The sequence below is a fragment of the Rhinoraja longicauda genome, chromosome 27 (genome assembly GCF_053455715.1).
Source record: "Rhinoraja longicauda isolate Sanriku21f chromosome 27, sRhiLon1.1, whole genome shotgun sequence".
In the NCBI taxonomy this organism is placed as follows: domain Eukaryota; kingdom Metazoa; phylum Chordata; class Chondrichthyes; order Rajiformes; family Arhynchobatidae; genus Rhinoraja; species Rhinoraja longicauda.
In genome coordinates, this window is record NC_135979.1 from 2,615,201 (window position 1) to 2,631,671 (window position 16,471).

General features: G+C 47.7%; 1 protein-coding gene across 1 annotated transcript in view; it reads right to left on the bottom strand.

Moving 5' to 3' along the window:
* LOC144606728 (discoidin, CUB and LCCL domain-containing protein 1) overlaps positions 1 to 16,471 on the bottom strand; it is a 70,142-nt gene that overhangs the window by 24,167 nt on the left and 29,504 nt on the right. The window contains exons 4-7 of the mRNA XM_078423057.1: positions 8,705 to 8,756; positions 6,771 to 6,843; positions 3,503 to 3,636; positions 2,788 to 2,825 (exon numbers count right to left, since the gene is read on the bottom strand). Of these exons, the coding sequence (XP_078279183.1) occupies positions 2,788 to 2,825; positions 3,503 to 3,636; positions 6,771 to 6,843; positions 8,705 to 8,756 (297 nt within the window). The remainder of the gene's footprint in view (positions 1 to 2,787; positions 2,826 to 3,502; positions 3,637 to 6,770; positions 6,844 to 8,704; positions 8,757 to 16,471) is intronic.

Genomic DNA, 16,471 nt, shown 5'->3' on the forward strand with positions numbered 1-16,471 from the left:
GTCTCCTAATCTGAGGAAAGACATTCTAGCCTGAGAGGGAGTACAGAGAAGGTTCACCAGATTGATCCCTGGGATGGCAGGACTTTCATATGAAGAAAGACTGGATAGACTAGGCTTATACTCGCTGGAATTTAGAAGACTGAGGGGGGATCTTATAGAAACATATAAAATTCTTAAGGGGTTGGAGAGGCTAGATGCGGGAAGATTGTTCCCGATGTTGGGGAAGTCCAGAACCAGGGGTCACAGCTTAAGGATAAGGGGGAAGTCTTTTAGGACCGAGATGAGAAAACATTTCTTCACACAGAGAGTGGTGAGTCTGTGGAATTCTCTGCCACAGAAGGTAGTTGAGGCCAGTTCATTGGCTATATTTAAGAGGGAGTTAGATGTGGCCCTTGTGGCTAAAGGGATCAAGGGGTATGGAGAGAAGGCAGGTACAGGATACTGAGTTGGATGATCAGCCATGATCATATTGAATGGCGGTGCAGGCTCGAAGGGCCGAATGGCCTACTCCTGCACCTATTTTCTATGTTTCTATGTTTCTATCCCGGAGAAAACCCACGCAAGTTACGGGGAAGAATGGCCGTGGCCATTTAGGACAGAGATGAGGAAAAACGTTTTCACTCAGAGAGTTGTGAAACTGTGGAATTCTCTGCCACTGAAGACAGTGGAGGCCAATTCATTGGGTGTATTCAAGAGAGAGTTGGATATAGCTCTTAGGGCTAACGGAATCAAGGGGTATGAGGAGAAAGCAGGAACGGGGTACGGATTCTGGATGATCAGCCATGATCATATTGAATGGTGGTGCTGGCTCGAAGGCCCAAATGGCCTCCTCCTGCACCTATGTTCTATGTTTCTAACGTACAAACTCCATGCAGATATTACCCATAGTTAGGATCAAACCCGGGTCTCTGGCGCTGTAAGGCAGCAACTCTACCGCTGTGCCACTGTGCCGCCCTGTGTCGAAGCTAATTGATCTATCGTAGTAATCTCCGACAATTACCATTCAAATATAATCAGCGTTTATTGCTTTGAGTGCTTCCAGGCAGCAGGCAAGGATGGGAAATTATAGTCTATTATATAATGGGACTAGATCTCGTTCTACGTAAAATGTTAGTCACACCTTTAGTTCGGTTTAGTTTAGAGATACAGCGTGGAAACAGACTCTTTGGCCCGCCCTGTCCACACCGACCAGTGATCCCCCACACACTAGATCTATCCTACGCACTGGGGACAATTTACAGAAGCCAATTAACTTACAAACTTGCACGTCTTTACAATGCATGTAATAAGCAGCTAATAAATAAATTGTTTGCTGTACGTGAAAGAGATATTGCTCTATCACTAAGCAGCATTAGTAACATCCTGTAGAAATGTCATTGCTTTCTCTACAAACCCAGACTGTGGGATGGTGAGGTTGGTCATAGAGCTGTGGTGAGGTTGGTCATAGAGCTATGGTGAGGTTGGTCATAGAGCTGTGGTGAGGTTGGTCATAGAGCTATGGTGAGGTTGGTCATAGAGCTATGGTGAGGTTGGTCATAGAGCTATGGTGAGGTTGGTCATAGAGCTATGGTGAGGTTGGTCATAGAGCTATGGTGAGGTTGGTCATAGAGCTGTGGTGAGGTTGGTCATAGAGCTTTGATGAGGTTGGTCATAGAGCTGTGCAGCAATGGAAACAGGCCTTTCGGCCCATCTTGTCCATGACGACCAAGTTAACACGCTGGGCTAATCCCATTTGATTAAGTACGGGTGTCAGAGGTTAAGGGAAGAAGGCAGGAGAATGGGGTTCGGAGGGAGAGATAGATCAGCCATGATTGAATGGCGGAGTATTCAGTAACCACAGCTCCAATCCAAGAGCGCAGAGATGATCGTAAACATCCAGCGCCACAATGGGAAATTTTAAGATGGTTCAAAATCCTTTAGTTTAGTTAAGAGATACATCGGCCCACCGAGTCTGCTCTGAACAGTGATCCCTGCACATGGGCCAAATAGCCGATGGGCCGAATGGCCTAATTCGGCTCCTATCACTTATGAACGTGGACAATTGCCTACATTTGGTACTGAGCCTTCTAAATACCTCCTATCCATCATTGGTCTAACTTTCCTCTTCTGCTCTGGACCCAGGCACGAGATGGCCACCTTAGCTGGCACATGCCCAATGAATAGCAGGCCTTCTCAACCATTGGAAGATCAGTCTGATTGTGCTTATGTTACGTTATTGACCCACTCATGCTCACATCTTCTTTCTGCCCTGAACCTTGTGTTTAGTTTAGTTTGGAGATACAGTGTGGAAACAGGCCCTTCGGCCCACCAAGTCTATGCCGACCAGTGATACTCACACTACCCTCCACACACACTAGGGATAACTTACATTTTTACCAAGCCAATTAGGCCACAAACATGCACGTCTTTGGAGTGTGGGAGGGAACCGGCACCCGGAGAAAACCCACGCAGTCACAGGGAGAACGTACAAACTCCGTACAGACAGCACCTGTAATCAGGATCAAACCCAGGTGTCTGGGGTTGCAAGGCAGCAACTCTACCGCTGCGCCACCACGCCGACGATATATTGTTTACACAATTATATTGTTGAATTATCATGCTGAACAAATCAAAGTTAAAACCTCCCATTTATTATGGAGTTCCAAATGGAATCAAGAGTGGTGCAACGATCAGTAAACTTATGAGGCAAGGAAGATCACTGATGGAGCAATTAATGTCAGCCTTGCCAGTGCCATCCACAACCTGGGAGAAATAAATTAGAAACAAAACACAAGTCTGTTCTCTTACCTGTTCTAATCTTGATGCATTTCTCAGACAAGGAACCCCTGGAAGAAAACAGACATTTAGTTTAATTTAGAGATACAGCGTGGAAACAGGCCCTTCGGCCCACCGATTCCGCGCCGACCACTGATCCCCGCACATTAACACGATCCTACACACACAAGGAACAATTTACAATTTTACCAAGCCAATTAACCTACAAACCTGCACGTCTTTGGAGCGTGGGAGGAAACGGGAACACCCGGAGAAAACCCACGCAGGTCACAGAGAGAGCGTGCAAACTCTGTACAGACAGCACCCAAAGTCAGGATCGAAACTGCATGTCTGGCCCTGTAAGGCAGCAACTCTATCACTGCGCTACTGTGCAACCCCATGTTTAGTTTAGTTGTGAGTGCGGAAACAGGCCCTTCGGCCCACCGAGTTCACGCCGACCAGCGATTCTCCATACACTATCGACACACGAGGGACGATTTACAATCTTACCAAAGCCAATCAACCTACAAACCTGCACGTCTTTGGAGTGGGGGAGGAAACCGGAGCGCCCGGAGAAAACCCATGTAGGTCACGGGGAGAACGTACAAACTCGTACAGGCAAGCACCCGTAGGCAGGATCGAACCTGAGTCTCTGGCGCTGTAAGGCAGCACCTCTACCCGCTGCGCCACAAGTTGTGGCAGTTTAATGGGAAAACCTTTACCAACAACAATGCGTTTTCTCACTTACGTTCTGGTTGAAATTCCGTTGGCGGAGGCGGCTTCGTACAAGGTGATTCCTTTCTTCAGCGTCACCGACACTTGTCCTCCTAGCTCATCAGCTATTGCCCCGGCGTGCACAGCCGCCTTGCACAGAACAGATGTCTAGGGCAGAGAGAAAACCATCAGCTTCAAATTATTCAACTCAAATTATCACATTCTGGTGGATTTTGAATCATCTGCCCAGGAGTCTTGGTTATCAGTGTTTCAGTTCATGGCCTCCTGAATTATTCCATCAGAATTTTCATTGACATAAGCCTCAAAAGTGCATTATGTTTTATCTGTATCGTTCGTCCAGACTCTTCAACCAGTGTCCTATCTCATCCTTTTAGGGGCACCTTACTCACCATTCGCCTGCGCTGTGCAGCATCAAGTTCCTTTTACAAGGATGAGAGGGGATCGTATCGAAACGTATAAGATTATTAAGGGGTTGGACACGTTAGAGGCAGGAAACATGTTCCCAATGTTGGGGGAGTCCAGAACAAGGGGCCACAGTTTAAGAATAAGGGGTAGGCCATTTAGAACGGAGGTGAGGAAAAACCTTTTCCGTCAGAGAGTTGTGAATCTGTGGAATTCTCTGCCTCAGAAGGCAGTGGAGGCCAGTTCTCTGAATGCATTCAAGAGAGAGCTAGATAGAGCTCTTAAGGATAGCGGAGTCAGAGGGTATGGGGGAGAAGGCAGGAACGGGGTACTGATTGTGAATGATCAGCCATGATCACATTGAATGTTGGTGCTGGCTTGAAGGGCCGAATGGCCTCCTCCTGCACCTATTGTCTATTGTCTATAAGTTGTTGTGCTGTCGTGTACCGTTTTGGCTGCGTTTTGGACACATACCCCATAAAATAAACATCGCCATTTTGATCTAATACTTCCTTGTTCAATGTTGTCATTAAACGCGTGCTTTGTTGAACGATGACTCCTGAGGTAAACGCTCAAATTTTCTTCAAGCTAAAGTTTGACCGCTCAATAATATTAAAATTGCGTGTCTTTTTTTTCTCCATCAACCGCTGTCACCACGGCAACCCGACGGGTCGTTTATTATTTATATAAATGAGGCATTAAGTCTAATGTCTCCAATATAAAATTACCACAAAGGTTATGGGGAGTGGGCAGGAGAATGGGGATGAGAGGGAAAGATAAATCAGCCATGATTGAATACAAGAAAATAACTGCGGATGCTGGTACAAATCGAAGGTGTTTATTCACAAAGTGCTGGAGTAACTCAGCAGGTCAGGCAGCATCTCGGGAGAGAAGGAATGGGTGACGTTTCGGGTCGAGACCCTTTTTCAGACTGATGTCAGGGGGGTGGGACAAAGGAAGGATATAGGTGGAGACAGGAAGATAGAGGGAGATCTGGGAAGGAGGAGGGGAAGAGAGGGACAGAGGAACTATCTAAAGTTGGAGAAGTCGATGTTCATACCGCTGGGCTGCAAACTGCCCAGGCGAAATATGAGGTGCTGCTCCTCCAATTTCCGGTGGGCCTCACTATGGCACTGGAGGAGGCCCATGACAGAAAGGTCAGACTGGGAATGGGAGGGGGAGTTGAAGTGCTTGGCCACCGGGAGATCAGTTTGGCCAATGCGGACCGAGCGCAGGTGTTGAGCGAAGCGATCGCCGAGCCTGCGCTTGGTTTCGCCGATGTAAATAAGTTGACATCGGTAGACTCAATGGGCCAAATGGCCTAATTCTACTCCTATGACTTACAAGCTTACATAATTGGAGGCATTATATAATGTCGCCAATATTAAATTATATTTATATAATTGAAGGCATTATATATAAGTTTTCCAAAATAAAACTATATTATTTAATTGGAGGCATCATATAAAAGTCTCCAATATAAAATTATATTTATATTTGGAGACATTATATATAATGATATATATGAGGAGGAATTTCTTTAGCCAGAGGGTGGTGAATCTGTGGAATTCTTTGCCACAGACGGCTGTGGAGGCCAAGTCAGTGGGTATTTTTAAGGAGGAGATTGATAAATTCTTGATTAGTACGGTGTCAGGAGTTATGGGGAGAAGGCAGGAGAATGGGGTTGAGGGGGAAAGATAGATCAGCCATGATTGAAAGGCAGAGTAGACTTGAGGGGCCAAATGGCCTAATTCTGCTCTGAAGAAAAGCAATAGGTGATGTTTGTGGTTGAGACCCTTCATCAGACTGAGAGTCAGGGAGGGGGAGGTGGAGGGAGGGGAAGAACAAAGCGGGACCTGCATCCATGACTCGAGCAGCGAGAGAGGCTGTCGCAGAACACTCGTCAGAGGGAGGAGGAGAACGTCTTCCAAGTCTGCATAACATGTGGAGATTTCGCAGTGGAGCAGACAAGCATAACGTGCAAGAAGGAACTCCAGACGCTGGTTTACACCGAAGATTGACACAAAATGCTGGAGTAACTCAGCAGGTCAGGCAGCATCTCTGGAGAAAAAGGAATGTGTGACGTTTTGGGTCGAGACCTCTTCAGACTGAGTCAGGGAGGGGGACTCTTTGCGTGCTTTGTGTATTGTATGCAAAAACAAAGAATGTAACTGTATCTGGGTACATGTGACAATAAAATTTAATTGTGTGGACTTTGCACATGTCATCTGCTCCACTGCGAAATCTCCTCAAGGCGTGCCCACTTTGAAGAAGTTCTCCTCTCTGCGACAAGTTCTGCAATATTCTCTCTCCTGCACTCCAGTTTTCACACCTTACCCTTCCGTATCTCTTGTTGGAGTAACTCAGCGGGTCAGGCAGCATCTCGGGAGAGAAGGAATGGGTGTCGTTTCGGGTCGAGACCCTTCTTCAGACTGATGTCAGGGGGGCGGGACAAAGGAAGGATATATGTGGAGACAAGAAGATAGAGGGAGATCTGGGAAGGAGGAGGGGAAGAGAGGGACAGGAACTATCTAAAGTTGGAGAAGTCGATGTTCATACCGCTGGGCTGCAAACTGCCCAGGCGAAATATGAGGTGCTGTTCCTCCAATTTCCGGTGGGCCTCACTATGGCACTGGAGGAGGCCCATGACAGAAAGGTCAGACTGGGAATGGGAGGGGGAGTTGAAGTGCTCGGCCACCGGGAGATCAGTTTGATTAATGCGGACCGAGCGCAGGTGTTGAGCGAAGCGATCGCCGAGCCTGCGCTTGGTTTCGCCGATGTAAATAAGTTGACATCTAGAGCAGCGATTCACAAAATGCTGGATTACTACTATCTGCAGTTCCTTCCTACACAAGTGTCATTGAGTGATTTTTACTCACATCGCGATAGCCGTCCTGATGGTTTCCCCAGACGTCACCACTGATGCCTTTGCAGCCTGCTGGGCAATACTTCCTGTAACAAAAGCAACAAATAGTGACTGCTAAACGTCGAATCAATGAAGTCTGCATTAATGTACACATTCCATTTGACATTACTGTTTGGGCTATGTTGTGCACACAGAGTTTAAGAACAACCAGAGACCCAGTGACAATAGACAATAGGTGCAGCAGGAGGCCATTCGGCCCTTCGAGCCAGCACCACCATTCAATGTGATCATGGCTGATCATTCTCAATCAGTACCCCATTCCTGCCTTCTCCCCATACCCCCCGACTACGCTATCCTTAAGAGCTCTATCTAGCTCTCTCTTGAATGCATTCAGAGAATTGGCCTCCACTGCCTTCTGAGGCAGAGAATTCCACAGATTCACAACTCTCTGACTGAAAAAGTTTTTCCTCATCTCAGTTCTAAATGGCCTACCCCTTATTCTTAAACTGTGGCCCCTTGTTCTGGACTCCCCCAACATTGGGAACATGTTTCCTGCCTCTAACGTGTCCAACCCCTTAATAATCTCATACGTTACGATCCTGACTACGGGTGCTGTCTGTACGGAGTTTGTACGTTCTCCCTGTGACAGCGTGGATTTTCTCCAGGTGCTCCGGTTTCTGCCCACATTCCAAAGACGTGCAGGTTTTGTCGGTTAATTTGCTGCTGTAAATTGTTCCTTAGTGTGTGGGATAGAAGTACGTGTGATTGTTGGTCGGAGTGTACTCGGTGGGCCGAAGGGCCTGTTTTCATGCTGTATCTCTAAACCAAAACTCTGGAGTCTTGGTTTACACTTGAGCAGCTTACAACCCAGCGGTATGAACATTGATTTCTCTAATTTCAAGTAACTCGTGCACTTCCTCCCCTCTCCCCCTTCCCCCACCCTATCTCTCTCCCCCACCACTTCCACTGATCGCATCCTTATATCCCTCAGATACGGTTGAGGAGAGTCGCCTACCTGCAATGTCTTCGCTGATAACTAACCAACAACCATTTCCCCCTAGATGGACACAATGCTGGAGTAACTCAGCGGGTCAGGCAGCATCTCTGGAGAAAAGGAATAGGTGACGTTTCGGGTCGGGACCCTTCTTCAGGCTGAGAATCAGGGGAGAGGAAAACTAGAGGTATGAAATGATACAGAACAACACAGCATGGAGAGAGAGTGTTGCAGAACCCCCAGAGAGGAGGAGAACTCTTCAAAGTAGGTATACCTTGAGGGGAATTTGCAGTGGCACAAACAAAATGTGTGGGAAGGAACTGCATATGCTGGTTTAGATCTAATCATTTCCCTTTCCTCCGCCTTCCCATTTTGTGACACCTCAGCTTATCTCAGTCTTTTGTCCCTACTGGCCTTTGTTCACCCATCTGCTAATCAAACCCACCCTCACCTGTACCCACCTATCACTCATGTAGGAAGGAACCGCAGGTGCTGGTTTGAACTGAAGATAGACCCAAAAGCCGGAATAACTCAGCAGGTCAGGCGGCAGGTGACATCAGGGGAGAAGGAAACTAGAGCTTTCTCAGTCTAAAGAAGGGTCTCGACCCAAAACATCACCCATTTCTTTTCTCCAGAGACGCTGCCTGACCCGCCGAGTTACTTCAGCTTTGTGTGTCTATCTGAAGAAGGGTCTCGACCCAAAACGTCACCTGTTCCTTCTCTCCAGAGATGCTGCCTGACCCGCTGAGTTACACCAGAATTTTGTGGCCAATCCATTTCTTGGCAGCTGCTAATGAGCCACAGCGTGTTTCAGTTTAAGAACACACTCACTTCCCCCTTAATAAATCACCACTTGTGCTATTCATATTTCAAACCGACACTAAAACGTTGGATCCAGGCACAGTTTAACACGTACTGCAAATAAGACCAAGGTCATAGAGATTCCGACTCACGTGAAATGTTGCTGAGAATAATGGATACCTTTATTCAAACAGGAAATCATATCTGCACAAAGGAAAATATTGAAACATTAGTAAATTAGAACTAGTTGATCCAATACAAAACATTGCTATCCAACCCTAGATTGAATGGAACAAATCAGTTCTACTGACAAAAGGGATCAGGGGGTATGGAGAGAAGGCAGGTACGGGATACTGAGTTGGATGATCAGCCATGATCATATTGAATGGCGGTGCAGGCTCGAAGGGCCGAATGGCCTACTCCTGCACCTATTTTCTATGTTTCTATGTTTCTAAAATGCTGGAGTAACTCAGCAGGTCAGGCAGCATCTCGGGAGAGAAGGAATGGGCGACGTTTTGGGTCGAGACCCTTGTTCAGTCTGAAGAAGGGTCTCGACCCGAAACGTCGCCCATTCCTTCTCTCCCGAGATGCTGCCTGACCTGCTGAGTTACTCCAGCATTTTGTGAATAAATACCTTCGATTTGTACCAGCATCTGCAGTTATTTTCTTATACAATCAGTTCTACTGAAGTAATTAATTTAGACTTTAGCGATACAGCGCGGAAACAGGCCATTTGGCCGGCCTACCTAGTCCGCACCGACCAGCGATCACCTCGTACACTAACACTATCCTATTCACTACAATTTTACCGAAGCCAATTAACCTACAAACCTGTACGTCTTTGGAGTGTGGGAGGAAACCAGAGCACCCGGAGAAAACCCACGTGGTCGCAGGGAGAAAGTGCAAACTCCGTACAGACAGGATCGAACCCAGGTGCCTGGCGCTGTGAGGCAGGATAACAAGATCATGGGGTATATGACAAAAGATGAGAATTTCAAAATAGAAACTTTGTTAAAATCAAGAGCTATTGTAGATAGAAAGCTCAGCGATGGGGGATAGGACCTGGTTTGAGTTAAAGCACAAGCAGTGGAGATTTACATCACCTCAAGTTTATGTAGAACTAGGGCGGCACGGTGGCGCAGCGGTAGAGTTGCTGCCTTACAGCAATTACAGCGCCGGAGACCAGTGTTCGATCCTGACTACGGGCGCTGTCAGTAAGGAGTTCGCACGTTCTCCCCGTGACCATATGGGTTTTCTCCAAGATCTTCAGTTTCCTCTCACTCCAAAGACGTACAAGTTTGTAGGTTAATTGGCCTGGTATCAATGTAAATTGTCCCTAGTGTGTGTAGGATAGTGTTAATGTGCGGGGATCGCTGGTCGGTGCGTACCTAGTGGGCCGAAGGACCTGTTTCCATGCATAATCTCGAAACTACATATAAATTCATGTGATAGGAGCAGAATTAGGCCATTCAGCCCATTAGGTCTGCCATTCAACCATGGCTAAGTTCTCTTTCCCTCTCAACCCCATTCTCCTGCCTTCGCCCCATAACCCCTGACACCCGTACTAATCGTACCGTATACGGATAGGACAAGTTTGGAGGGATATGGACCAAGCGCAGGCAGGTGGGGCTAGTGTACACAAGTTGGGCTGAAGGGCCTGTTTCCACAATGTATCACTCAATGACTCTGTGACTCATCAAGCATCTGTCAATCTCCACTTTAAAAATACCCACTGACTTGGCCTCCACACCCGTCTGCGGCAATGAATTCCACAGATTCATCACCCTCTGACTAAAGAAATTCTTCCTCCTTTCTAACGGAACACCCTTTTACTCTGAGGCTGTGGCCTCCGGTCCTGGACTCTCCCACCAGTGGAAACATCCTCTCCACATCCACTCTATCCAGACTTTTCACTCTTCTGGACACTATTCCGATGAAATTCCTCGTATGTTGCAAATCATACTTGGCTAATAAAGTATAATTATGGTTATGATGATGAATGGACCCCAAGGGATGATACTTAGGAAAGTCCAATGTAGTCCAAAGGTTTAGGGCTAATACTAGATTTCTTCGACCAAGATGTCATAAAAGGAGCCCCAGCATAGGAGACAGCTCTTTGACATTAAATATGATACTAACATTGGTGGGTGGTATGTAATCTCCAGTTCAGAACGAACAGGAAGACCACATGGCATTTTAATATAACTGGCTAACAAAAAGGCAGATGTTGCATTATAACGCTAACAGATGTGAACAAGAGGCAAGGCATTATCGTGCGTTTGTACTCTTTAAAATAATTCTCTCTTAAAACTTTAGATTATAAAGTTTATGACTCTAAGTTATAAAAGTTAGAGGGTAATAATCATAATACTAATCATCACAATCATACTTTATTAGCCAAGTATGTTTTGCAACATACGAGGAATTTCATTTGCCATTACAGTCATACCAATAAACAGCAACAGGACACACAAAATACATTTTTACATGAACGTCCACCACCAGTGACTCCTCCACATTCCTCACTGTGATGGAAGGCGAAAAAACGTCTAATCTCTTCCCTTCTTTGTTCTCCCGCGGTCCGGGGGCCTCGAGCCTCCCGTTGATGGGGCGATCTTGACTCCTGTTTAGGAGTTATTTCGAACAATCTTCGTGATTGAGCCTTTAGTGAGGGTGGCACGGTGGCGCAGCGGTAGAGTTGCTGCCTCACAGCGCCAGAGACCCGGGTTCCATCCTGACTGCAGGCGCTGTCTGTACGGAGTTTGCACGTTCTCCCCGTGACTGCGTGGGTTTTCTCCGGGTGCTCCGGTTTCCTCCCACACTCTAAAGAAGGACAGGTTTGTTGGCTTGGTAGAATTTTTTTAATTGTCTCGTGTGTAGGATAGAGATAGTTTGCGGGGATCGCTGGTCGGCGCGGACTCGGTGGGCCGAAGGGTCTTTTTCCGTGCTGTATCTCCAAACTCTAAATTCTGATGGGCTTGTATGGTGAATTAGAGCACGAATTTAGTTTAGTTTAGTTTAGAGATACAGCGCAGAAACAGGCCCTTTCGGCCCACCGGGTCCGCACCGCCCAGCGATCCCCGCACACTAACACTATCCTACACACACTAGGGACAATTTCTACATTTTACCAAGCCAATTAACCTACATATCTGTACGTCTTTGGAGTGTGGGAGGAAACCGAAGATCTCGGAGAAAACCCATGCAGGTCACGGGGAGAACGTACAAACTCCGTACAGACGGCGCCCGTAGTCGGGATCGAACCTGGGTCTCCGGCGTTGCATTCACTGTAAGGCAGCAACTCTACCGCTGCGCCACCGTGCTAGTCAGTTTAGCTTATGTCACGTGTACCAAGGTACAGTAAAAAGCTTTTGTTGCGTGCTAACCAGTCAGCAGAAAGATAATACGTGATTACAATCGAGCTGTTTACAGTGCACAAACACGTGATAAAGGGAATAACGTTTAGTGCAAGATAAAGTCTAGTAGAGTCCAATCAAAGACAGTCCGAGGGTCTCCACTGAGGTAGATAATAGACAATAGACAATAGGTGCAGGAGGAGGCCATTCGGCCCTTCGAGCCAGCACCGCCATAATAGCTCAGGACTGTTCTCTGGTTGGTGATGGGATGGTTCCATTGTCTGATAACAACTGGGAAGGAAACCTTCCCCGAGTCTGGAGGTGCACTTGCGTCTGGCCTTGGGAATGCAACACAGGAAGCCTGTACCCTAGGGTGCTCCCACGGACTGACCAGTGGGTGAGTCGGCCTGGCAGGGGTGCAGGCTTGGGAAACGGGTCCTCAGCCCACACTCCACACCACAGCTGGAGCACGGCCTCTGGGAGCATTATCCCATGACATAACGTATGGAATAGGATCCCTCAAGCCCTCAGCGTGGATACTAACCAGCTGTCCAGTTCCTTTCTCACCCCAGAGAGCTGAAACAGTCAATCTGAACTCTGACTTTCACTCGATGCTGTAAACAATCTGTACCATTCATTTTCACATCAATCGAGTCAAACGCGCGCAGATTACATTCAGCTGGATCGTGGATTTTAAGAAGGCGGATTCTGGGAAAGTGGCCTCATTAATATCCGTGACATTCCATCTCAAATCGTCAGCAGCCAAACTTAATTGTTCCTTCATCAAAACCAGAGGAACCGAGTCCTTGCGGCCTGCCTCACAGCTCCAGAGACCCAGGTTCGATCCTGACTACGGGCGCTGTCTGTACTGAATTTGTACGTTCTCCCCGTGACCTGCGTGGGTTTTCTCCGGGTGCTCCGGTTTCCTCCCACACTCCAAAGACATAGGTTTGTAGGTTAATTGGCTTCAGTAAAAAAATTGTAAATTGTCCCTCGAGTGTAAGATAGTGCGAGTATACAGGGCGATTGCTGGACAATGTGGACTTTTTAAAAGATTTTTTAAAAGATTTTTTAGATTTAGAGATACAGCGCAGAAACAGGCCCTTCGGCCCACCGGGTCCGCGCCGCCCAGCGATCCCCGCACATTAACACTATCCTACACCCACTAGGGACAATTTTTACATTTGCCCAGCCAATTAACCTACAAACCTGCACGTCTTTGGAGTGTGGGAGGAAACCGAAGATCTCGGAGAAAACCCACGCAGGTCACGGGGAGAACGTACAAACTCCGTACAGACGGCACCCCTAGTCAGGATCGAACCAGAGCCTCCGGCGCTGCATTCGCTATAAGGCAGCAACTCTACCGTTGCGCCACCGTGCCGCATTGGCTGGCCGCAAGGGCCTGTTTCTGCGCTGTTTCTCCAAAGTCTAAAGTCTATCCATGTTCTCCTGAGATGCTGCCTGACCTGCTGAGTTACTCCAGCACTTTGTGTCTTTCTTTACCCACAGTATTTCTGCATTGTTTCTTCATTGTTTCTGCATTAAACATGCAGTGTAATAATATCCATACGTTGAAATCCCCGCCAAAATACAGCTTAACATAAAGCCCTTCGGCCCAGAGTACACTAGCACAATCCTACACACTAGGGACAATTAACAATTTACAGAACCAAAAAGCCCTCACATCTTTGGAGTGCGGGAGGAAACCGGAGCACCCGGAGAAAACCCACGCGGGTCACGGGGAGAACGTGCAAACTCCCAAAAGACAGCACCCGTAGTCAGGATCGAACCCAGGTCTCTGGTGTGGTTATTATGGGTCATGTTCCTAAAGATTTACAAAGATGGTACCAGGTTCAAGGATTTGCATTTTAGTTTTTAGTTTTAGAGACACAGCAGGGAAATAGGGCCTGCAGCTGACCGAGTCCACACCGACCATCGATCACCCACTCACACCAGTTCCAGATTATCCCAACTTCTCGTCCACTCCCTACACAAGTTAACATAAGCCAATTAACCTACAAACTCTCACACCTTTGGGATGTGGGAGGAAACCGGAGCGCCCGGAGGAAACCCACACAGTCACAGGGAGAATGTGCACAGAATGTCCGAGGTCAGGATTGAACCGGGGTCTCTGGCTCTGTGAGGCAGCAGCTCTACCCACTGCTCCACTGTGTAATGGGTAGAAGACTGGAGAGCCTGGAATAATTGCGGCACGGTGGCGCAGCGGTAGAGTTGCTGCTTCGCAGCGCCAGAGACCCAGGTTCGATCCTGACTACGGGCGCTGTCTGTACAGAGTTTGTACGTTCACCCTGTGACCGCGTGGGTTTTCTCCGGGTGCTCCGGTTTCCTCCCACATCCCAAAGACGTACAGGTTTGTAGGTTAATTGGCTTCGGTAAAAAATTGTAAATTGTCCCTAGTGTGTGTAGGATAATGTTAGTGTACAGGATCGGTGGTCAGAGTGGACACGGTGGGCCGAAGGGCCTGTTTCCGCGCTGTACCTCTAAACTAAACTAAATTCATTTTAGAGCAGATTATGGGTTGTGATAATCTCACAGAGTAGAGAGAGTGAGAAAAGTTCACCAATTAATAGAAACACAAGGCAGAGAAGATGGAACGAAGACAGATCTGGCTTCAGAAGCAAAAGGTAACTTGTATGTCAGATGCATCTGGAACGCATCAGCAGACAGGAAGGCGGAGGCGGATTCAGTTGTGGTTTTCTGGAGGGATTTGGATCAGAAATTGAAAGAAATAGCAGGGTTGTGGGATAAGGCAGGGGAGGAGGAATGGATATAACATCAGCAAAGAGCCAGCACAGACCAGTAGGGCTTGAAGCACTGGAGTTTACAAGGTCGAGTGGGGGGGGGGGAACCTCATTGAAAATTACAGAATAATGAAAGGCACAGATTGAGTGGATGTGGAGAGGATGTTTCCACTGGTGGGAGAGTCTAGGACCAGAGGGCACAGCCTCAGAATTAAAGGGCGCTCTTTTGGAAAGGAGATGAGGAGGAACTTCTTAGGTCAGAGGGTGGTGAATCTGTGGAACTCATTGCCACAGAGGGCTGTGGAGGCCAAGTCAGTGGATATTTTTAAGGCAGAGATAGATAGATTTTTGATTAGTACGGGTGCCAAGGGTTATGGGGAGAAGGCAGGAAAATGGGGTTAGGGGGCAGAGATCAGCTATGATTGAATGGTGGAGTAGACTCAATGGGCCGAATGGCCCAATTCTAACCCTATACCTTGTGAACATGTGAATAGCTTCCTCCAGGGTATGATCCAATGATGGGGCATTCACCATAAGTACATCTGAGGTTATTTATTTGAAACAGTGTTCTGGCAAGCTGCAGGCTCACTTAGAGGTATAATTAGTTTAGAGATACAGATACATTGCGGAAACAGGCCCTTCGGCCCACCGAGTCCATGCCATCCAGCAATCACCCCATACACTAATATACTCAAAATAAAAGGACGTGCCTTTAGAAAGGATTTTATTCACAAAATGCTGGAGTAACTCAGCAGGTCAGGCAGCATCTTAGGAAAGAAGGAATGGGTGACGTTTCGGGTCGAGACCCTTCTTCAGACTGATGTCGGGGGGCGGGACTGGGAAGGGGGAGGGGAAGAGAGGGACAGAGGAACTATCTAAAGTTGGAGAAGTCGATGTTCATACAGCTGGGCTGCAAACTGCCCAGGCGAAATATGAGGTGCTGTTCCACCAATTTCCGGTTGGCCTCACTATGGCACTGGAGGAGGCCCATGACAGAAAGGTCAGACTGGGAGTGGGAGGGGGAGTTGAAGTGCTCAGCCACCGGGAGATCAGGTTGGTTAAGGCAGACTGAGCGAAGGCGTTGAGCGAAACGATCGCCGAGCCTGCGTTTGGTTTCGCCGATGTAAAGAAGTTGACATCTAGATCTCCTTTAGAAAGGAGATGAGCGAGAATTTCTTTAGTCAGAGGGTGGTGAATCTGTGGAATTCATTGCCTCAGACGGCTGTGGAGGCCAAGTCAGTGGATATGTTTAAGGCAAAGATTGACAGATTCTTAATCAATGCGGGTGTCAGGGGTTATGGGGAGAAGGCAGGAGAATGGGGTTAGGAGGGAGAGCTAGATCAGCCATAATTGAATGACGGATTAGACTTGATGGGCCGAATGGCCTCATTCAGCTCCTAGACGTTATGAACACTAGCAATATCCTACACACTTGAGACAATTTACGATTTCTATTGATGCTAATTAACCTACAAACCCGCCCGTCTTTGAAATGTGGGAGGAAAAACTGGGGCACCCGGAGCAAACCCACGCAGTCACAGGGATGACGTGCAAACTCCATGCAGACAGCACCCGTGGTCAGGATCGAACCCGGGTCTCTGGCGCTGTGAGGCGGCAACTCTACCGCTGCGCCACCGTGCCGCCTTACAGTCGCAACAGTTTACCTCTGCAAGTGACTGTGCAGGAAATGTAGCTGATGGAGGGGGTCTCTCCCTGTGACTGTCTCACATCTGATTATTTCAGTGGGAGTCCAATGTAAAGTGCAGCTGTCTAATCATGTCTGAGAGCATGGACATTGCCA